We start from the raw sequence: 23,249 nt of genomic DNA on the forward strand, positions 1-23,249 counted from the left end.
TTTATATTAAATAATGCTTAAAATTCAATAACTCAAGATTGGCACATACTACCACAACGGTTCTGCCATCGTTTGAAAGAGACTGTCTTAATCTATCATGTGTGCGACTTTCGGCAACGTACACGTTATCGTTGATTTTTTATGAATTTTTATTTATATTAAATAATGCTTAAAATTCAATAACTCAAGATTGGCACATACTATCACAACGTTTCTGCCAACGTTTGAAAGAGACTGTCTTAAGCTATCATGTGTGCGACTTTCGGCAACGTACACGTTATCGTTGATTTTTTATGAATTTTTATTTATATTAAATAATGCTTAAAATTCAATAAATCAAGATTGGCACATACTACCACAACGGTTCTGCCATCGTTTGAAAGAGACTGTCTTAACCTATCATGTGTGCGACTTTTGGCAACGTACACGTTACCGTTGATTTTTTATGAATTTTTATTTATATTAAATAACACTTAAAATTCAATAACTCAAGATTGGCACATACTACCACAACGGTTCTGCCATCGTTTGAAAGAAGCTGTCTTAAGCTATCATGTGTGTGACTTTCGGCAACGCACACGCTATCGTTGATTTTTTATGAATTTTTATTTATATTAAATAATGCTTAAAATTCAATAACTCAAGATTGGGACATACTACCACAACGGTTCTGCCATCAGTTGAAAGAGACTGTCTTAAGCTATCACGTGTGTGACTTTCGGCAATGTACACGCTATCTTTGATTTTTTATGATTTTTTTTTATATTAAATAATGATTAAAATTAAATTACTCAAGATTGACACACACTACCACAACGGTTCTGCCATCGTTTGAAAGAGATGTGTGCGACTTTCGGCAACCTACACTGTATGGTTGATTTTTTATGAATTTTTATTTATATTAAATAATGCTTAAAATTAAATTACTCAAGATGGGCCACAGTACCACAAAGAGGGGGGGAATTTATATTTATTTATATTAAATAATGCTTAAAATTAAATTACTCAAGATTGGGCCACAGTACCACAAAGAGGGGGGGAACCGGAACATACCATTTCACACAGCAGGGGGGGACCGGAATAAACCATTTCACACGGGGGGTTGTGAAATAACTCAAGATTGGGCCACAGTACCACAAAGTTTCTGGCATCATTTGAAATCTGTCCTTGGCTATCATGTGTGCGAGTTTGGGCAACTTTGACTGTATGGTTGATTTTATATGAATTTTTATTTATTGCAAATAATGCGTTAAATTCAATAACTCACGATTGGCACACACTGCCACAACGTTTCTGCCATCATTTGAAAGAGACTGTCTTAGGCTATCATGTGTGCGACTTTCGGCAACCTACACAACAACATTTTTTATGAATTTTTATTTATATTAAATAATGCTTTAAATTAAATTACTCAAGATTGGCATCACATGTGCGACTTTAGGCAACTTTCACTGTATGGTTGATTTTATATGAATTTTTATTCATTGCAAATAATGCTTTAAATTCAATAACTCAAGATTGAGCCACGGTACCACAACGGTACTAAAAAATCACAGCAAGTAACAAAATATTTAGGTTTGTAGCATGGTATTGTGCATGATATCATATGGCACACCCCCAATTGGAAACTCACCTGGGTTTCTGCAGTTTACAGTGTAAACTCTTCAGTCCAGCAGAGAGCAGCTCCACTCCTGAATCCTGCAGGTCATTGTTACTGAGGTCCAGCTCTATCAGGGAGGAGTTTTCTGATTTCAGAGCAGAGCATTGAGTTTCACAGTGTTTCACTGTGAGATTACAGTCAGCTAGTCTGCAAAGAAAGAGTAAACATAGTACAGTTAAAACAATGGAAGAAAACTCCACATTAATGATCTAATAAGATTTATGGACAAATTACATTACTTGTTCATATTTTTGCGGTCTGCAGGCTTATCATTACAAATGTTACTTAGTAAATCAACAGATACTGGATAATTTCCACTGCCTTTAATGGATTTAATGTTTTCAGCAACTCCATGATTAATGTTTTTAAAAACAAAAAAATATATATTAACCTAGTGTTTCTTTAATTGGTAATATGGTTCATTCACTAACACACCACTAAAAAGAGACTAAATAAATCTGTTCATGCTATCTCTACAATTGACCATTTTAGATATACCAGTCTATAAATTACTAGGTATAAAATAAGCACATTAAAGTCTTTCCACCATAAACTGACAAAGACTAAAAAAAATATATATATAAAATACACCAAATATTTATTTAAGAACTGATGAAACTTCCACTTTTAATTCACTACATATTTTCCCTGAGTTTAATACTTTTACTCCGATACATTTTAACGTCCTACTTCGTTACTCATTACCAGGGACGTCATCAGTCCTTCTTAGGGGCTCAGAAACCACCAAAGATAATCTACGTTGTCTCCGCTGAGCACACACACGCGCACGCCCACACACACTATATTAAACACCTCTTTATTCTACTGTTGTCTGACGGGATGTCCCACTCCACATACGTCCTGTATGTTTCTGCGTGCGTGTGCCCCTTCATTCACACTGGAAAGCGACAACGCGACAGGCCACCATTCATTTCCTATGGCAGGGTGCGATTTGTCGCTGCGACATGTGAGAGGTGACAAGTGAGAGCCGACAATCGACAAAGCGGCAAAGCAACAAGAAGTTGAAATTTTCTCAACTTTATGCAAATGATTTATGATGCAGTGAAGCGACATTCTAACCCAATCTTTGGACCAATCACATACAAGGCGGTCCGAGGTCCTCAGGCTTCTGCTCTCTGAACTTTTGGTTCCTTTTGCTGTGCATTCTGTTGAATGGGGTGGACATCGATCTGCGGGAATGGCAGGTAAATCACAGAAACAACCAAGAATCTAGCAAGCTCAAGAGTTATAGCTGTAAAATTAAAGTGGCCAAGGGATTCCTCATGTTTATACCATACGTTTCATGTATACATGTATATTTCTCAAGCGGGAATCAAATTTACTGGATGGTATAGCTTATATATATAAAATTTTATAATTATATTTATTATTAATCATTTTAGTAATCTTAATTTAGTTAACAAATACATATTTACTAGAAACATTTATTAAACCTTTTTTTTCGTTCCTTTTTTGTGCCTTTTTTCTTGTCAGAGGCTGGATCATGATACACGTGAACGTTGAGCTTGTCACGCCCACAAGGGACAAAATCGGGGAGACACAAGCGACTCGTCACGAACGCAGGGTGTCTGTGTGCGCATGTGTGTGTATATGGCAAGCCAAATAGGTCAGAATTCACCTGGGTCTGACGGCGCATAAAGCATGCGTAATGCTGAAAAAACGCAGACCAAAAACGTTGTATAGTGTGTGGCAGCGCTAGGCGCTAACGTAATTCCTCAGGCCTTTCATATGCAAAACGGACAGAATTTACGTATCCCCTCCTTCTCCAAGCAGTTCAGCCTTCTGACTCTGTCAGGGAACTTGCTCTCCAGTTAAAATAAAAGCCCCAAGTGCTCCAAATGTTTGCTTTGTTGTTAGATGTGCTAAGTTCCTTTATTTCTGGCTAAACTGGGCTTTACAAAATTTTGTCCCTGACAAAAACATAAAAATACGTAATAAAATGTACTTATTTTAATCAACCGTTAAAACGACACATTATGCCGTAACTATGAAATAAATATCTCGTAATTATGAGAAGTTTTATGTGTGTCTATCACAGCACTACAGCATTTCTCCGACTTAATGTCACAGTTAATTGAATTAATAAAATTCTATTTTACACTTGGCTTAATTCACAAGGAAATCTTAGTGTCACTGAGCGGCATTGATGGCATTTTAATAAGCATTTAAACACTGCGAAGGATTTTGAGTCTTGGCGTTTAAACAGCCGTAAAAAAATAAACCAGACCTCTCTGTATAAATCCTAAAGCCAGGCAGACTTTTTGAATGAGCGCTATCCGTTCAGAAGGATGTTAATTAACATTTGCAACACTGCTATAGACCTGTTATTTAATAAAAATGTTTATTAAGAACTGACCTTCCCATCTACTCTAATATAATTAACAATGTCTAAAAATATAAAACATTTTCTGAACAAACAATTTTTTTTTAAATATATAGCCTATAGCAAAACACAAAAAAACAACAAATCAGGCTTTGTACTGTACACTCATTAAACCGAAATAGACCAAGAACAATTCCATAATTTACAATGACTGACTACTCTCTAATATAATAAAATTTTTAAGAATATAAAACACTTTTTCAAAAAATGATTTTTTTAACTCAGTTCCGAGCTGCGAGAGACAAGGTGCAGCGCATTTTGCCCAAACAATAAAACATTTTAGTAAAAACAGTGATAATAGTATATTTTAATACCATTGCTTTGGTGTTTAAACTACACTCAATCCGACGATATTTATTACGTTATTTCATATATTTTATATTTTAATATATGTGACCATGGTGATGAGAATTCCCAGCACTTTCCCAGCACTTTCCTCAGGCGGGTCGGTCGGGCTCTGTTTGTTATTGCTATTTTTTATTTTATATAAAGCTATGGCGTGATATACACAATACAGCAGTAACAAATCAAAATGTTTTTCAAAAAAAGTTGCACAAGTTAGAATGTTGTAATCACACAGCTCTGGAACTGCAGTGAGCACACAAACACACACACACATACACACACACACGCCCGCACTCCTGCACTGCACTGCTCCTCATCTCTGATATTTTTTAAATATTCAAATTAAGTTCGAATTCATAAATCCTCACAATCAATTTTACAGTCCAATTTATCATGCATTCTTTATTCCAGCACCTTATGTTGATTTTATCTCCTCTCAAACATACAAGTGTATACCATTATTTTAATTGACAACACTAATATACATATAACTGCATTTTACATTTCTTACATTCATTCATTTATTTACATTTAAATATCCACTATAATAATTAAAAGAAAGGAAAACAAATGCAGTTAATTACAGAATTTTGTTGTGATAAATCAGATCACCCTTTTAATTGATTGACACCACTAATTTTTTTTAAACAACAGGTCTATAGCAGGTTCTAGTGTTGCAATGTTAATTAACATCTTCTGAACAGATTTCGCTCATTCAAACAAAATGTTTTTAAAAAGCTCAGGTTTAATGTTCCACACTAAAAAAAATGTTTTGTTCAAACTGGGCTGGGGCTCACAAAAACAGTTTATGGAGCGGGTCCGGTCGGGCCAGGTCTGGCTGGATTTTTTGGGCTGGATCTAAGCTCTACTGCTGCTTACTCATGCTTTAATGTTACAGTTCATAATCTGTCATTTTGTTTCAGGACTTAAGAAAACTGCCCTGTTTCTGCTGAACCGAGCGCATATACACAGAAAGAGCTCTGGCTACGGGCTGTGTTTGTCCTGCAGTGTGAACTCCTATATCGCAGCATGTAAGTGCAGTGTGAGCTTATGAATCAGAGGCGTATGAGTCTGCCTGACTTTAGGATTTTTACAGAGAGGTCTGGTTTATTTTTTACGGCTGTTTAAAAGCTGAGATTCAAAATCCTTTGCCGTGTTTAAATGCTTATGAAAATGCCATCAATGCCGCTCAGTGACACTAAGATTTCCTTGTGAATTAAGCCAAGTGTAAAATAGAATTTTATTAATTCAATTAAGTGTGGCATTAAGTCTGAGAAATGCTGTAGTGCGGTGGTAGACACACAAAGAACTTCTCATAATTACGAGATGTTTTTATAATTAAGACATATTATGTCGTTTGAACGACATAATAAAAAGATACTTTCTCATAATTACGGCATTATCAGTAAAGCCAGAGCAGTAGATTCTCTGCACTGTCACTGGGATTGATGAAGCTTTAATTTAAGATTTTATGTAAATGTGCTTTCTCTTGTTCTCGTGCTGTTGCTACAGCCAAAGGAATTGTGAGCATCCTTAAGCCTAAACATCTGAAATAATAAACTAAATAACTAAAATAAACTCAGAATTTTGCTTTTCCACATCATTTATCAAAACTGTTTCAGGATCTAAATGAATAATTTTTTTCATTAAAAAAGGAAAATGTTTTTTTGATATGAGATTTGCAAATCTCTGCATTCTAATATAGTTATATTATTTACATCTGCACAGTGACAACTTTTTTAGAATTCGGTTTGCAGTTTAACGTTAATAGTTATACATATTTAGGTAATTTATTGTTTATTTATTTATGTAGATTTTTTAAAATAAGTATTTATTTTAATCCAGTTTGGCAGATGCCAGTTGAGCAAGTAGAACAGCTTGCCATAGTTAGAATGGGAATTCTGACCCTGAAGCAAAAGCAGGCAAGAAGAAGGAAGACATAGGTAAAAAAAAAAAATTAGACATAGGTTATAAATATGCCATAATGTTATAAATGAAAATTATTTTAAAATGAAACGTTATTTTAGATATCTAAACATTAGCTAATTACAAAAATTCTAGATAATGCAAACAGTTTATCAACATGTTACACTATTAAGAACTTTTAAGTAAGTAGGGTAAATAATTTATTAATTTTATGAAACACCTTGGTCGTGTTTTTAAAAGCCACAGCTAATTATTTTATATAAAATCACTTTAATATGAGTAAACTTTAATAACACACCTTGTTTGAACAAATAGAAAATATATAATAATAACTAATTACTCTAATAGTTGACAAGAAATAGGGTGATTTTCACAAGCTCCTGACATTTTAGTCATCCCAGTGTTATATTACTCTATCCCAGGCTTGGCATTAGACATGGTGGCAGTAGGTTCCAGCATATCTGTTTCTTAAGAGTCCTAATCTATTGCCAGCGCTTCTCTACTGAGACTACATACACTATGTGTACATTTGCACATCAGCAGCAGCAATGGTTGCAACTTGGAAGTCCATGAATGTAGAATTCATTAGAAAGGGATACATAAATAATAAACACATTCACATTATATACATTTAGATACTCACAGAGCCTTTCTGCAGTTGTTCACAGCTGGAAGCAGTTTCATTTAAATGTTCTCTGATGTGCAGTGTTTCTTCAGGTCTAACTCATCCAGCACCTCCTCTGAGATCTGCAGCATGTAGCACAGAGCTGAACACTCTGCTATATACAGTTTATTTTCTGAGCGTTTCTATGATTTTAGGAACTCCTGAATCTTTCTGGATAAATGCTGGTCTTTTACTTCAGTCAGACAGAGGGACAGGTTAACAGATCTGTCATTAGGAAGATATTCATTTTCCATTGATTCTTTGATGTGCTGCACTGTTCTGTTGATGCTCTCTGAGCTGCTCTCTGTGTGGATCAGGAGCCCCTGTAGGATCTTCTGACCGGACTCCAGTGAGATGCCCAGCAGGAAACGGAGGAACAGATCCAGGTGTCCATTCTGGCTCTTTAAGACTTTATCCACTGCTACACACAGGAGCTTATCCAGTGGAACATTTTCAGTCCACCTAATGAACCAAGGATTAAAAACTTCCAGTGCCTTATTGTTCTTGATCAAGTAGCAGTGAAACACATAGAGAGCAGCCTGGAACTCCTGAAAGCTCAGATGAACAAAGCTGTAGACCTTCCTCTGATAAAGCACACATTCCTCCCTAAAAATCTCAGTGCAGATCCCAGAATACACTGAGGCCTCTGTGAGATCAATACCGCTCTCTCTCTCAGGTCCCCTTCATAGAACATCACGTTCCACATCATCAGCTGTTTAAAAGCCAGTTTAGCCAGTTTCAGAAGCACAGTTCTGTTGGATTCCAGCAGTTTCTCTGGATCCCTATCATAGCTTTCCCCATACTTCTCATTATTTATGCTGGTCTGAGTGATCAGGAAGTGGCAGTACATTTCAGTCAGAGTTTTAGGGATTTCTGTATCACTCTGTGTCAGGATTTGCTGAAGCACAGTGGCTGAGATCCAGCAGAAGATGGTAATGTGGCACATGATGCGGAGGCTCCTCGCTGTCTTAATGTGGGACATGATTTTCTGGGCTTGGTCTTGGTCACTGATCTTCTTCCTGAAGTACTCCTCCTTCTGTGGATCATTAAACCCCTGAATTTCTGTCACACGGCTGATGTATCAAGAAGGAATCTGATTGGCTGCTGCTGGACGGGAGATGATCCAGATGTGAGCAAAGGGCAGCAGCTCTCCTTTAAGAAGGTTTGTAATCAACACATCAACTGATGATGTCATGGTTATGTCAGACACTTTCTCACACTCCACAAAGTTCAGTGGAATTCTGCTTTCATCCAGTCCATCAAGGATGAACACAACTCTGCATGTATCGTAGATCTTAGGGACCAGATATTTGAGATCAGGGTTGAAAGCACACAGAAGTGTATGAAGACTGTACTGATCTTCTTTAATCAGGTTCAGCTCTCGGAGTGGGAACACAAACATGAAATCTACATCCTGATTGGCTTTTCCTTCAGCCCAGTCCAGAATTAACTTCTGCACAGAGACAGTTTTCCCAATTCCAGCAATTCCTTTAGTCAGAACAGTTCTGATCTTCTTTAGTCTTTCATCTTCTTGTCTTTTGATCTATCTGAGACCACTATCCGCCATGTTCTCATTTTCAGGTTCTCCTTTAGGATCTTCTACAGGTTTAAAGATATCTGAGCAGTTGATTGGAGTGTCCTGTAAGTATCTGCTGGATTTTTTCTCCATCTGTAGAACCTCATGTTCTTTATTCACTACTTCACTCTCTCCCTCTATGATGTAGAGCTGAGTGTAAATACTGTTCAGGAGGGTTCTATTCTCTGGTGTTTTGATTCCCTCTTATAAGCTCTTGTATCTGTTCTTCATGCTGGTTTTATGTTTCTGTAAGACACTCTGCAGAACATCATCCACTAGTTGATAGGAATCCTGATTTATAGACTCCTCTATGTCTGGATGTAAAACAGGAAGTGTTGTAGATCTCTTTCTGCAGCAGGGACAAATAAAGTCTTCTGACAGAGCAGTTCTGTTCCCACACTCCACACCTGGACTGATCCTGGACAAGACCACTCCTCCCACTGTTAAGAAAGATGAAATGTCTAAATATCAAATATATGAAGAAAAGGTTTTCAGAGCGTGTTAATGTTCCAGTCTCACACTCTATAAAGTTTACAAATTAATTAATTTATATTTTAAATTCATAGAATACATCAATAAAACGTGTCATTCTCATCTGTTACTGGATCATACATTTCCCTGATTTTCTCTTAAACTCCTAAATCGTTCTATTGGTGTAAAAAATGCACGTAAAGTAAATGGTGCAGAAACTAAGAAATTTAAAGTTTAAGAAATATAATCTTAATCAAAAGAAAAAAAGTAGGACTTAGGCCATTAACTATGTTAAGGTTTTGTAAACGCTGATGTATATGTTTATTATCATTATACATTCTCAATTTTACTGTCAATTTGAATTTAATTAACCCCCATATACTTTTTTCTTTTATGTTTTTTGATTGAAATATAATTATTACAATTTTAATAAAAAAAAATGAATTAATAAAAGTACTATAATACAGGACAAATCCAAAAAGAGGTAATCAAAAAAAGAGAGTCAGGATGAAGGTATGCCTGACAATTTATTCATTCTGACCAGGGCTAAATGAATAATCTTATTTTTATGGTTATCATGTTATGAGTTTTCATGGTAGATCGATTCCTTGGAAGCATGATATGTGTAGGTTGTCATAATAAACTAGGTATAAATTATCACAAGACATGTGTCAAACACTGAGTTGCCACTCTTCCTAAACACAAACCTGGATGCTGGAGGTTCTCCTTTATTACTGAAGGTAAGAGGTTGAATAATTGAGTTGTTACTCTTCATAGACACATAGCTGGGTTCTGGAGGTTCTCCTTTATTACTGAAGGTGAAAGGTTGAATCACTGAGTTGTTACTCTTCATAGACGCATAAGCTGGGTTCTGGAGGTTCGGCTGTGGGTTTCTGCAGTCTGTAAATGAGATCAAATAAAAACATGCTTTATAAACAGATAAGAAAACTGCAGAGTCATCATAAATAAAGCAGTCTCAAGCAGATAAATATTACGTTACAACATTTTTTTATCAATGGCAATAAATTCAGCATGGTCGCACATCTGGTTTGACAGTGATTAGCAAAGTTTATCTCCTTTTTTTTATTAACATGTCTTCAATAAAACCATGCAAACATGTACATTTTTGTGTGGTATTAGTTTAAGCAGACTGTGTTTGTCTATTGTTGTGACTTAGCTGAAGATCAGAACACATTAAATGCCAATGTATGCAGAAATACAAGTAATCCCAAAGGGTTCACATAATTTTCTTGCAACTGTGTATATACTCAGTGGGATCATGCACCTACTTTTTTTACTCACCTGTTAACCTGTACTCATGTGATGTGAAAATAAAGCTGATCTGAATCATGATTAATAATTAAATTACATATATTATAATACTTTCTGCAGCACATGATCTCACAAAGACTCTTCAGATGGTGAAGGAGAATTCTGAATGATCACGAGATCTTCCAGGATCAGAGACTCATTAGTGGAGCTGGTGTTCAGGACTGATGTTCAGTTACTCACTATGGGACAGGGGGTTCTCCTCCAGATGTGGAGAGATGAGACTCCATCGTAGAGGAGCTTCAGCTGAACACCAGAGATGCTGTTCTCTGTGAACAGATTAGATATTATAATATCAACAGTGTGATAAATACATTAATTACTAGTGGAACTACTGAAATAGTCATTTACCACAAGGAAATTCGATTATTATGTTTTTATTTATTGAAGATAAAGGAGCAGAGTTAGAAACACTCCTCTAAAGAAGTGTGGAGCCTTATTGAGGGGAGTTTCTGCCCTCTGTTTTTGTAAACATGAGGAATGAATATGCACGTTCTGGCCCGAGCCCCACCCGACGACCCAATTAAAACCCGACTTTTTTTTATTAAGTACAGTGTTAAAACTGAGTTTTTTTTTTTGGGGGGGCGTCTGTTTAAATGAGCAAAATCTGTTCAGAATGATGTTGAAGAAGATTGTATTAAGAACAGATTTCCAAAAGATTAAAACACCAACAATGTGAAATATGATCCACAAAAATTATGTCGGAATGACCTTCCTCTAATCTAATATAATTTAACATGGTTTAAGAATATAAAATACTTTCTTAACAAACAAACATTTAGCAAATAGCCTGTCCAAAAACACAAAAAAATGGCTATGCCCTGCACACTTATTGAACCAAACTAACAATCATTTAAAATTAATAATTAATTTATTTATAATTAATTAATAATTATTATAATTTCTAAAAATATAATTAACGATGTTTAAGAATATAAAATGCTTTCTGAACAAACAATTTTTTTTATTTTAAGCATATAGCCTTATTTTATAGCCTTTAAGCTTATAGCACTCTGCGCTTAACACACTCTGCAAAGTCGACACACGTGTTGTTTCTATCAACAACTAACTTGAATTAGCTCCATACCTCTGACTGTCCTTCGCATTGGACCAAATTTAGCTCACCTTACGTAATGTTTCTCCTCACTTCAGAGGGCTCCATTTTGTTGGCTATTTAGCTACACACAGTAGTTTACCAGCCGTAACTATAAAATAAAATATACTTGCGCACAGTAACTATTAGTTACTAGCTATATTTTTTCTGACATTTATATGGATTTATATTTATGCTTTCTACACTGACTTACTCCTAGATTAACATAGCAGATGTTTTGCCGTTTGAGAATTAGACAGATATACCTGATGCTTGTTCTCACTCATTCTCTCTCACATTGTGAAAGTACAATTTAGTGACAGTGCCACAATAATAAGATAAAAAGATGAAAGGACAATTTAAAAAAATAGAACATTTATTTAAAACAATAAACTTAGGTTCCTTACTGTATTAAATCTTTTTGCAACAATAATGAATGGCTAATTTTTAGCATGGTTAACTAATCCTGAATTCATTTCTAAAAGGAAAACAATGTTAAAACTGGAAAACACTCATCAATGTTACACAGCCACAAGCTCAAGTGTGGAACGTTAGATATAATTATGTACAAAAAATTATGCTTCTTAACTGTACCGCGGAGCTTTTTAACTGTACCGCGGAGTTCCCCTACTCTCGCGCGGAGCTTTTTAATTGTACCGCGGAGTTCACCTTCTGTCGCGCGGAGCTTTTTAACTGTACCGCGGAGTTCACCTACTCTCGCGCGGAGCTTTTTAACTGTACCGCGGAGTTCACCTACTCTCGCGCGGAGCTTTTTAACTGTACCGCGGAGTTCACCTACTCTCGCGCGGAGCTTTTTAACTGTACCGCGGAGTTCACCTACTCTCGCGCGGAGCTTTTTAACTGTACCGCGGAGTTCACCTACTCTCGCGCGGAGCTTTTTAACTGTACCGCGGAGTTCACCTACTCTCGCGCGGAGCTTTTTAACTGTACCGCGGAGTTCACCTACTCTCGCGCGGAGCTTTTTAACTGTACCGCGGAGTTCACCTACTCTCGCGCGGAGCTTTTTAACTGTACCGCGGAGTTCACCTACTCTCGCGCGGAGCTTTTTAACTGTACCGCGGAGTTCACCTACTCTCGCGCGGAGCTTTTTAACTGTACCGCGGAGTTCACCTTCTGTCGCGCGGAGCTTTTTAACTGTACCGCGGAGTTCGCCTTCTGTCGCGCAGAGCTTTTTAACTGTACCGCGGAGTTCACCTACTCTCGCGCGGAACTTTTTAACTGTACCGCGGAGTTCACCTACTCTCGCGCGGAGCTTTTTAACTGTACCGCGGAGCTCACCTCCTATCACGCGTCACCTTTTTTTTTTTTTTCTCCTGGCAGTTGTTTCTCCCGGCTGTGGACAGGAACCAGTGGAGCTTGTAGTTCTTTGGGCTAGACATAACTGCTCTAGGGTGATACCCACTTTTACTTCACTTGGTTTTCTTTCAAAGCAAGTCACAGGAGTCCAGGGTGAGTTCCCAAGCACTTCTTTCATTTATTAGCAGTTCTAAGCACTCAAACATAAATGTAGGTAGCATTCAGAGAACAGAGGGCAGAGCCGTGGATGTTAACTAGCCTAACACGAGGCGGAAAGAGAAAGAGAGAGTCGCGAATCACGAATCTAACATTGAACGATTCTGAATCGATTCTCATTAAAAAAATAAATAAATAAATTTGGGTGAAGCTACTGTCGCAGTGAACTCCGCGATACAGTTAAAAAGCTTTCACCACTAAGCAAACACTGGTAATTTACGCTGCTAGTAAATAAACAAGAGTGTTACTGACCAAAATAAACGCTTTAAGATATAAGTTATGCGTAAATATGTATAAGACAATAACGTTACCTGACAAAATCTGTTTAAATGACGTTAACAAACATCACTGTGACAACGCTAGTCACAGTTTCACTGCAGCAAAGGACGAGGACATGAATCACTTAAATAACCAGCCTGTACTGATTTCTGCCCCCAATAACCCTTTCAATAACCTCCAATAGCCTTTAATAGTCTTCAGTAGCCTTCAACAGTCTTACCTTGCAGCCGTGGTGTGTCCATTGAACTCCGTAGTTATAAACATCATGAGGTTAGCAGCGCGCTAACTGACCTGTTTATAATGTGACTCCGTGACTCCGTGACGGCTGCTCTAAACTGCTGCTGTTATCTGGTTGGGCTGAAAGATGAAGTGTAGAGAGCTGTATTATCCAGTTAGTGGGGTTAAAACCTTTATTTTCTACTTTGATTAATTTAAGAAAAGCTGAGCCCTGTAGCCCGTGGCTGGGCTGTAGCTCTGTGACTGGTGTAAAGACAGGGGCTTGTGCTGCTGCAGCTAGTGGTTAGTGCAGCTAGTGCAGCTAGTGGTTGGATGATGAACTGCAGCTTCCTGTGAGCGAGCAGCTTCTCCGGCCATCCACACACAGTCTGATAAACTGCTTAACCTGTAGGGGGAGCCCACGAGCACAAAATCTCAATCCTACCTAGTGGAGCTTTAAAGACTTACAAGTTGTAAATACTAAGTCAATGTTTTAATTAAGTACATCACCAATACAAAATTAGCACAACAAGAAAGTATACTTTATGGAAGTATACTGAAATACAGATTAAATAGGTAAAAATGTAAGTATACAGAGAAAAAGTATACTTTATTTATTCCACATATAACTTTCATATGTGGTCCTAAATCAGATACGTATTTGATCCACAGACATGCAACATGAATGTAACAATAGTATAACAATATACTAATATGGCAATAGTGTTATAGTAATATATAATAACAACAATAATAATAATAATAATAATAATAATAATAATAATAATAATAATAATAATAACAATAGTGTACTTATTATTACTAACTGTATCCGGACTAATTAAAGTATACTTTTCCTCCTTATATTTTACATTTTTACCTACTTAATCTGTATTTCAGTATACTATAAAAAAGTATACTTTATTTGGCTGTGCTAATTTTGTACTGGTGATGTACTTAAATAAAAATATATACTTAGTATTATTTTATAAAACTGTATAAAAAATGTTATAATAAAACTATACTTTTATAAAACAATTAATCGGAGCCTATATTTTTGCAAAAAACAACAACTGTACTTCAATGAAATTTGCTAACAAAACTGTGCTAATTAACATTGTATGTGTTGATACTACATTCATAACTATTTAGATGTTAAAATTATACTTTTAATATGATTTTAATGACCAGCTGGGCAGCTCACCCAAATATTCTTAAATTCTATTAAACAGTGTCAAAAATAACATATGACTAGTATATTCAGTATCAAACAAATAGTAATTAAGCACAAAATAGTTGTTCTAAAGTACACAACTTAAGTACAGACTTATTTCAGCTAAATTTAAGTATACTTTTTTTCTACACTGGAATAAAGCAGGATTTAGTTTCTTTTGTAATTGTTCCTTAATTTTACCACAAGGTGGCAGTGTTGGCACGTCTAAAGCCTTCACAGGAAACTGCGTGGCCTTCATCCCAAGCTATAGAATAGAATACAGTACAGAAAAATGCATTCAAACCGACCAGTCATTGGCAATAAAATCATGAATAGCTTATTCCGCTGAATTGGTGCCATTTCTGTCTCCAGGAAAATACATGTATAAATGTGCACACAAAATAACTTTAAAATACATTTTGTTATTAGGCATAGTATCTTCTAAATTAATTAAAATTAATTTAGAATATTAAAAACTATTTAGAGCATTTGTTACTTGTCCTCCACTCTCTAACTATAAACTTTACCATGAAATTGAATTATTAAATCAGAGATTTTTTTTGCATTGTTATGTGACTCCCATATATTCTTTAAAAATATATATTTTTCATAATAAATCCAGAATATTTAGGTTAAAATACACATTTTAGTTGTGTTCCTGGGCTTTCACTCCAGTACATGTTTTGAATAGTTAAATATATGTGTTACAGATCCAGAGTTGAAAAAAGATTAAAAAAAAAAACAGCTCTGGAAAAAAATGAAGAGAGCACTTCAGTTTCTGAATCAGTTTCTCTGATTTTGCTATTTATAGGTTTATGTTCGAATTAAATTAACATTGTTGTTTGATTCTATAATTTGTCACATATAAGAGGGCTAGAAATTTAAAAAATAGAGTAGTTAGAGCTCATCTTCCAAAGGAAAACATATCAAACAGTCTTACAGGAAAAAATCCAGTTGGTAATTTTAAGTGTGGTAATTGTGTGAATTGTCAATATACTAAGAACGAAAAGCATTTTCCTCATCCAATACACAAATGTTTGGCTAATATAAAAGGCTTTATTACATGTGAAACTAAAAATGGTATGTATATGATCCAATGTCCATGTGGAAAAGTATATGTGTATATGTTTGATTATATTCCAGAGGTTTTCAATTCAGTAAAATCAAAGAAACTCATCATTTTAAGGTGCTCTCTTATTTTTTTCCCCAGAGCTGTATGTGAACATTTGAAAGTAGTCAAATAAATATCACCTCAATATATAAACAAATGCCAGCAGATAACTGCCCCTTGTATTCGATTGCAGATAATATGATCCCAATATATAGTTTTTGTTTTGTCTGCTTAGCTAAATTCACAACTTAATGTGTAGAACATTTGTATAATGCATACTTAATTAATTTTTTCTGACTTAATCCTTTCTTTTAGTAAACTTTACTTCATTTATTTTTACTGAATCAATCCTTTCTTTTAGTAAACTTTACTTCATTTATTTTTTTCTGAATCAATCCTTTCTTTTAGTAAACTTTAGTTCATTTATTTTTACTGAATCAATCCTTGCTTTTAGTAAACTTTACTTCATTTATTTTTACTGAAACGATTCTTTCTTTTAGTAAACTTTACTTAATTAATTTTTTCTGAATCAATCCTTTCTTTTAGTAAACTTTACTTAATTTCCGCATACAGTTTTACTTAATTACAATTACTTAATTTTTACAATATTACTCAAATAATTTATGATACATAATATATTATAATTCCTGATAACTCAAAGATTTAATTTGTAAACAGACCAAGTATCACTGTCTCAACACATGAAATTATAATATATTATGGATGGCATGTTATATGCATTACATGCCATCCATAATATATTATAATTTCAGGAATTATACATTTTTTTATGTATCATAAATTGTTTAAGTAATATTGTATAAATTAGGTAATTGTAATTAGTTAATATTGTATGCAGAAATTAGGTAAAGTTTACTAAAAGAACGGATTGATTCAGTAAAAATAAATTAAGTAAAGTTTACTAAAAGAAAGGATTGATTCGGTAAAAATAAATTAAGTAAACTTTACTAAAAGAAAGGATTGATTCAGTAAAAATAAATTAAGTAAAGTTTACTAAAAGAAAGAATTGACTTAAGTTCAGTTCACTTATTTACTCTGTGTAACATTTAAGTCTCGAAACCGAGTTGAAGGTACTTAAATTTATCTAAAATGAAATTTAATTTAAAAAAAGCAAATGCAGAAAGTTGCAAAACTTTTTTAAAAGTAAATTTATCTCATAATTTTCTTTTTCAGTGTGGATCATTGCAGGATGACCTCAAGCTAATGTTTTATCAGAGCGTCCCGTTCTACTGGCAGTGCTTCAGTACAGAGACAGTGACTGTGTACAACTGACTGCTGGTGTATCTGCAGGAAAAGACAGAACGAAGGCATAAAGCCGTCCCAAAACACTGAAGTATAAAATGAAATTTATTCATGTTAGTTAGCGAAAAGTTGGAGTGTGAAACAAAAAAATAAAATTCTATACACTAGTATAACAGATATTAGTGTATAAACATCCTCAATAAACACTACTATACACTAAAATAGGAGACATTAGTCTATAATAAAAACACTCAATAAACACTCCTATTGTCACCCTAAAAGAGGATAGAGACAGGATGCAATTGCAGGTAGGCTTTATTCCACAAAGAGTTAGCAAGAAATGGTTACAGGCAAGGGTCGATAGATCAGGCAAACAGGAATATCACAGGCGTAAATCAAATGACGTGCTCAATAGGCAAGCAAAGGTCGATAACAAACTAGACAGATAGATAGATAGAAGTAACGCTCAGAACTTAGGCTGTGTCGGCAACTAAGACTTCGCAACGGAAGCACTGTGTGAGTCTCTTAAATACAAAGTGAAATTGCATACAGCTTGAGTGGGTGGGCCGGTGATCAGAACTCAGGCGACGTCGCACGCTGCTGTGATTGGAAGGGAGGAACCTCGGGGCTGACAGTACCCCCCTCTCCAGGAGCTGCCCTGACAGCGGGACGCCGCCGGCCCGGGGGACGACCCTGAGGACGCGGCGCAGGACGATCCGGGCGCCTGGCATGAAAGTCAGCAATCAAGCCAGGGTCCAGCACGTCTGCAGCAGGAACCCAACACCTGTCCTCCGGGCCGAACCCCTCCCAGTCCACCAGATACTGAAGACGGCCCCCACGAAGACGGAAATCCAGCGAGGAGTGGACAGCATAAGTAGACCCCCCTTCGCCATCTAGGGGTTCTGGGGGATTCCCCACTGGGACCACCTCCGCCAGTGGACCAGGAATCACCGGCCTGAGAAGGGAGACATGAAATGAGGGTGAGATTCTGTATGAACTAGGTAACAACAGTTTGTAAGTAACATCATTAATTTTCTTAATTATCTTAAAAGGACCAACAAAACGGGGACTCAACTTTCGACAAGGCAGTTGCAGGTTCAGGTCTCGAGTGGATAGCCACACTCTCTCTCCAGGATGGTACACAGGAGTGTCGCTCCGATGACGATCCGCCTGGCCTTTGTGACGGGCCTGTGTTTGATCCAGTCTGACATGCGCCGACTCCCACACCTCCTGTCCCAGCCTCCTCCTGTCCCAGGTTCCATGGGTACAATGGCGGCTGAAAACCCAACACGCACTGAAAGGGTGATAGGTTAGTGGAGGTGCTTCTCAGAGAATTTTGGGTATACTCTGCCCATGGGAGGAACCTGGCCCAATGCATAGGTTGGTCATGGCAATAGCTTCTAAGGAAGCGACCCAGTTCTTGATTCAGACGCTCTGTTTGTCCATTGGATTCGGGATGGCAACCAGAGGAAAGACTAACAGTTACCCCCAGTCTCTCCATAAAAGCCCTCCAAACTCTGGAGGTGAACTGTGGTCCTCTGTCCGAGACAATGTCTTCTGGAATGCCAAAATAATGGAAAACATGGTTAAACACAGTCTCTGCTACTTGAAAAGCACTGGGCAACTTAGGGAAGGGTATAAATCTGCAGGATTTGGAAAATCGATCCACAACCACTAGGATGGTAGTGAACCCCTCTGAGGAGGGTAAATCTGTGACAAAGTCAAGTGATAAGTGGGACCAAGGCCGAGAAGGAATGGGCAGTGGGACCAGTTTACCTGCAGGGGCATGTTTAGGGGTCTTTGAAATGGTACAGATGGTACAGGACTTGACATACCTCTCCACATCCTTGATCATGGAGGGCCACCAATACTTAGCTTGGAGGAGTTGATTGGTGCGTTGTATACCCGGATGACCGGTACCTACAGAAGTGTGAGCCCACAGCAACAGGTCATGGCGAAAATCCTCAGGTACATAAAGTTTCTCAGGTGGACATGACACTGGTACTGAAATTTCATTCAAAGCATTGCGAATGTCTTCATCTACCTGCCAGTGAATAGGGGCTATAAAAACTGTGTCAGGGACAATCGGTTCTGGGTGCTGTGGAACCTCACTGCTACAGAAAACCCTGGATAAGGAGTCAGCTTTGATGTTTTTGGAGCCAGGCCGATAGGTGATGTGGAAATCAAACCGGGTAAAAAATAGTGCCCACCTGGCTTGTCTCGGGTTCAGTCTTTTGGCCGTGCGAATATATTCCAAGTTCTTGTGGTCCGTGAAGACAACAAAGGGCAGTTTGGCTCCCTCCAGCCAGTGTCGCCACTCCTCCAGTGCCATTTTAACAGCCAGCAGTTCTCGATTTTCAATGTCTTAATTTCGCTCTGCCTCCGACAGCTTCCTAGAAAAGAAGGCACAAGGATACAGTTTAGGGGGTGTACCTTGTCTTTGGGAGAGGACTGCTCCAACACCGACCTCTGAAGCATCCACTTCAACCACGAATTGCAACTCTGGATTGGGGTGTTTGAGGATAGGAGCCGAGGTGAACCTGTTCTTTAAGTTTTGAAATGATTGTTCTGTGTCCTTGTTCCATCTCAGCTTCTTCTCTCCACCTCTCAGGGCTGAGGTGAGTGGGGCAGCAAGCACACTGAACCCACGAATTAACCTCCTATAAAAGTTGGCAAATCCTAGAAATCGTTGCAAATCCTTGATGGTGCGTGGTGTGGGCCAGGACAGGACGGCAGCAATCTTGGTTGGGTCCATCTCAATCCCCTCCTTACTAAGGATGTATCCCAAAAAGGCAACTGAGGATTGATGAAAAAGACATTTCTTGGCTTTGACATAAAGTTGATGTTGCAGAAGCCTTCTGAGCACTTCGCTCACATGTTGCACATGCTCTACAATGTTCCGGGAGTAGACCAAAATGTTGTCTATAAAAACTATTACAAAGCGTCCTAGCATGTCTCTGAGCACAGCATTTACCATGGCTTGGAAAACAGAAGGAGAGATAGATAGGCCATAAGGCATTACCAAGTACTCAAAGTGCCCAGTAGTAGTGCTGAAGGCGATTTTCCATTCATCACCTCTTCTTATACGAATCAGGTTGTAGGCACTCCTTAGATCCAATTTAGTGAAGATACTAGCTCCTCGCATCTGTTCTAGTGCAGCAGGAATCAAAGGGAGTGGATATGTATACTTCACCAATGCTGCATTTAACTGACGATAATCTATACAAGGCCTCAATCCCCCATCTTTTTTCTTTACAAAAAAGAAACCAGAAGAGGCCGGGGAAGTGGAAGGTCTGATGAAGCCCTGTTTGAGTGCTTCGTCAATATACTCCTCCATGGCAGCAGTTTCTGGTCGTGACAATGAATAAACTTTGGCTTTGGGTAGGGATACTCCTGTTTTAAGCTCTAAAGCACAGTCACACTCACGGTTTGGGGGTAGATTGGTGGCTTTTTTCTTGCTGAAGACCTCCTCTAAATCACTGTATTCCTTGGGGATATGTGGTGTGTGAGCTGAAACAGGGCTTTCAATAGTGGTGGAGGCTGCTGTAAGCTTAATACAGGTGGATTGACAGGCAGAGGACCAGGAGGTAAGTTCATGTTCATTCCAGGAGATGGCAGGATTGTGCTTCTCCAACCACGGAAGACCCAGTATGATCTTATGAGTAGGTGAGCTGGTGATTAACATGAGCAAAAGTTCCTGATGAACAGCTCCAACCGTGAGTCTAATGGGTTCTGTGATGTGACTTACGGTGCCCTTTCCTACTGGTCGTGAATCTATGGCCTGGATGTGAAGTGGAAGGTTAAGGGGTAATATGTGTAATTTTAGTTGGCGAGCAAATTCTTCATCTATGAAGTTTCCCGCCGCTCCGGAGTCGAGGAGTGCTGTGGAAACAAAAGAATTCTGGCAGTGAACTGTTACAGGAACCGTAAATGCTTTTAAAGAGAGCGTGTGTGGAGGAACACTTACCCCGCGCTGGATAGTAAGAGCTGAGCGGGGTAACTCTCAGTTTGGACGGGACACACAATCCTTGACTAAATGTCCAGCCTCTCCACAGTACAGACATAACCCATTAACACGTCGTCTAGTCCTCTCCTGATTAGAGAGACGTGTGGTGCTAAGCTGCATAGGTTCCGGAAAGTGGTCATTGTGGACAAACATGGGGTTTCGCCGCTCTCTCAACAAATTATCCATGCGAATGGCCAAGCTTATAGTTTGGTCCAGAGATAAGCTGTCGTCCCGGCAAGCCAGTTCCTTTTTAATGTCTTCAGTGAGACCTAGTCTAAAGGCTGTGGTGAATGCAGACTCATTCCAACCACTGGAAGCAGCTATGGTGCGAAATTGTAAGGCATATTCAGCCGCAGTGCGAGACCCCTGTTTCATAGTCAATAGTTTCTCACCACCCTCTCTGCTATCAGGAGGATGATCAAATACAGAACGAAATAGCTCTACAAAACGATCATAATTTTGAGTGACATCACCTCCACTCTCCCAAACAGCTGTAGCCCATTCAAGCGCTTTCCCTTTAAGCTTTAAGCAGAGGAGGGAGCTTGTGACGTACCAGGTGACGAGGTGATGTTGAGGGCAGAGAGGGCGGAAGTGAGGCTTCGAAGGTCGATAACAAACTAGACAGATAGATAGAAGTAACGCTCAGAACTTGTGTCGGCAACTAAGACTTCGCAACGGAAGCACTGTGTGAGTCTCTTAAATACAAAGTGAAATTGCATACAGCTTGAGTGGGTGGGCCGGTGATCAGAACTCAGGCGACATCGCACGCTGCTGTGATTGGAAGGGAGGAACCTCAGGGCGGACACCTATACACTAGAATAGAATATATTAGTATATAAACATCCTCAATAAACACTCCTATACACTAGAAAAGAAGATATTAGTCTATACACATCCTCAATAAACACTCCTATACACTGGAATAGGAGATATTAGTCTATAAACACCCTCAATAAACACTCCTATACACTAGAATAGGAAATATTAGTCTATAAACACCCTCAATAAACACTCCTATACACTAGAATAATAGGAGGTATTAGTCTAAAACATTCTCAATAAACACTTCTATACGCTAGAATAGGAGATATTAGGCTATAAACACCTTCAATATACACTTCTATACACTAGAATATGAGATATTAGTCTATAAACACCCTCAATAAACACTTCTATACACTAGAATAGGAGATATTAGTCTATAAACACCTTCAATAAACACTTCTATACACTAGAATAGGAGATATTAGTCTATAAACACCTTCAATAAACACTTCTATACACTAGAATGAGATATTAGTCTATAAACACCCTCAAAAAAACTCCTATACACTAGAGAAGGAGATATTAGTCTATAAACACCATTAATAAACACTCCAATACAGTAGAATAGGAGATATTAGTCTATAAACACCCTCAATAAACACTCCTATACAGTAGAATAGGAGATATTAGTCTATAAACACCCTCAATAAACACTCCTATACATTAGAATATGAAATATTAGTCTATAAACTCCCTCAATAAACACTGCTATACACTAGAATATGAGATATTAGTCTATAAACACCCTTAATAAACACTCCTATACACTAGAATAGGAGATATTAGTTTATAAACCCCCTTAATAAACACCCCTATACACTAGAATAGGAGATATTCGTTTATAAACCCCCTTAATAAACACTCCTATACACTAGAATAGAAGATATCAGTCTATAAACGGTAACACTTTACTTGGATGGTCATTTTTGACACTAAAGTTAGTGTAAACTAACTATCTTTAGTGTCAAAAATGGACCATCCAAGTAAAGTGTTACCGAACATTTATTTACAGTTCATTCAATGTATTTTTGCCTCTGTGATAAGACCAATATAACTGCTCATCACCAGCAGTGTATTACTGGTACCAGGGCTCCCTCCACATAATAAACACTGATTACTTTAATGTCGTTTTTTGTAGTAAGATTTCTTGTAATTAGTTCGCATTTTATCGTTTAAATTAAGTATCATTTTAATTACCCACATCTAGATGCATGTTTAACGTTTGATTAAATTAAACCATAGCATGTATACATGCTATGGTTTAACATGCAACTGCTTCATCAGCTGTTGTAAAAGAGGTGGTGTCTGATGTCACATGTATCAGAGAAGATATAT

The 23,249-nt window shown here is 37.5% G+C and overlaps 2 protein-coding genes across 5 annotated transcripts in view; one reads left to right on the forward strand and one right to left on the reverse strand.

Annotated features, from left to right (window-relative positions):
• The window catches only part of LOC111193486 (stonustoxin subunit beta-like), a 157,468-nt gene extending 143,703 nt beyond the window's left edge, over positions 1–13,765 (reverse strand). Inside the window, exons 1-7 of one of the 4 annotated variants that reach the window (XM_049473992.1) lie at positions 13,501–13,765; positions 10,559–10,644; positions 9,754–9,946; positions 6,979–9,015; positions 2,765–2,850; positions 2,474–2,618; positions 1,634–1,807 (exon numbers count right to left, since the gene is read on the reverse strand). In XM_049473992.1, coding sequence (XP_049329949.1) covers positions 1,634–1,807; positions 2,474–2,553 — 254 coding nt within the window. In that variant the 5' untranslated portion in view covers positions 2,554–2,618; positions 2,765–2,850; positions 6,979–9,015; ... (1 more) ...; positions 10,559–10,644; positions 13,501–13,765. Of the gene's footprint in view, positions 1–1,633; positions 1,808–2,473; positions 2,619–2,740; positions 2,851–6,978; positions 9,016–9,753; positions 9,947–10,558; positions 10,645–13,500 lie in introns of all 4 variants that reach the window. The other 3 variants (XM_049473991.1, XR_007436374.1, XM_049473993.1) reach the window with 3 other exon arrangements.
• LOC125797543 (uncharacterized) overlaps positions 1–23,249 on the forward strand; it is a 215,118-nt gene that overhangs the window by 184,620 nt on the left and 7,249 nt on the right. The gene's annotated exons all lie outside the window — the stretch shown is intronic.

The sequence above is a fragment of the Astyanax mexicanus genome, unplaced genomic scaffold (assembly GCF_023375975.1).
Source record: "Astyanax mexicanus isolate ESR-SI-001 unplaced genomic scaffold, AstMex3_surface scaffold_49, whole genome shotgun sequence".
Taxonomy (NCBI): domain Eukaryota; kingdom Metazoa; phylum Chordata; class Actinopteri; order Characiformes; family Acestrorhamphidae; genus Astyanax; species Astyanax mexicanus.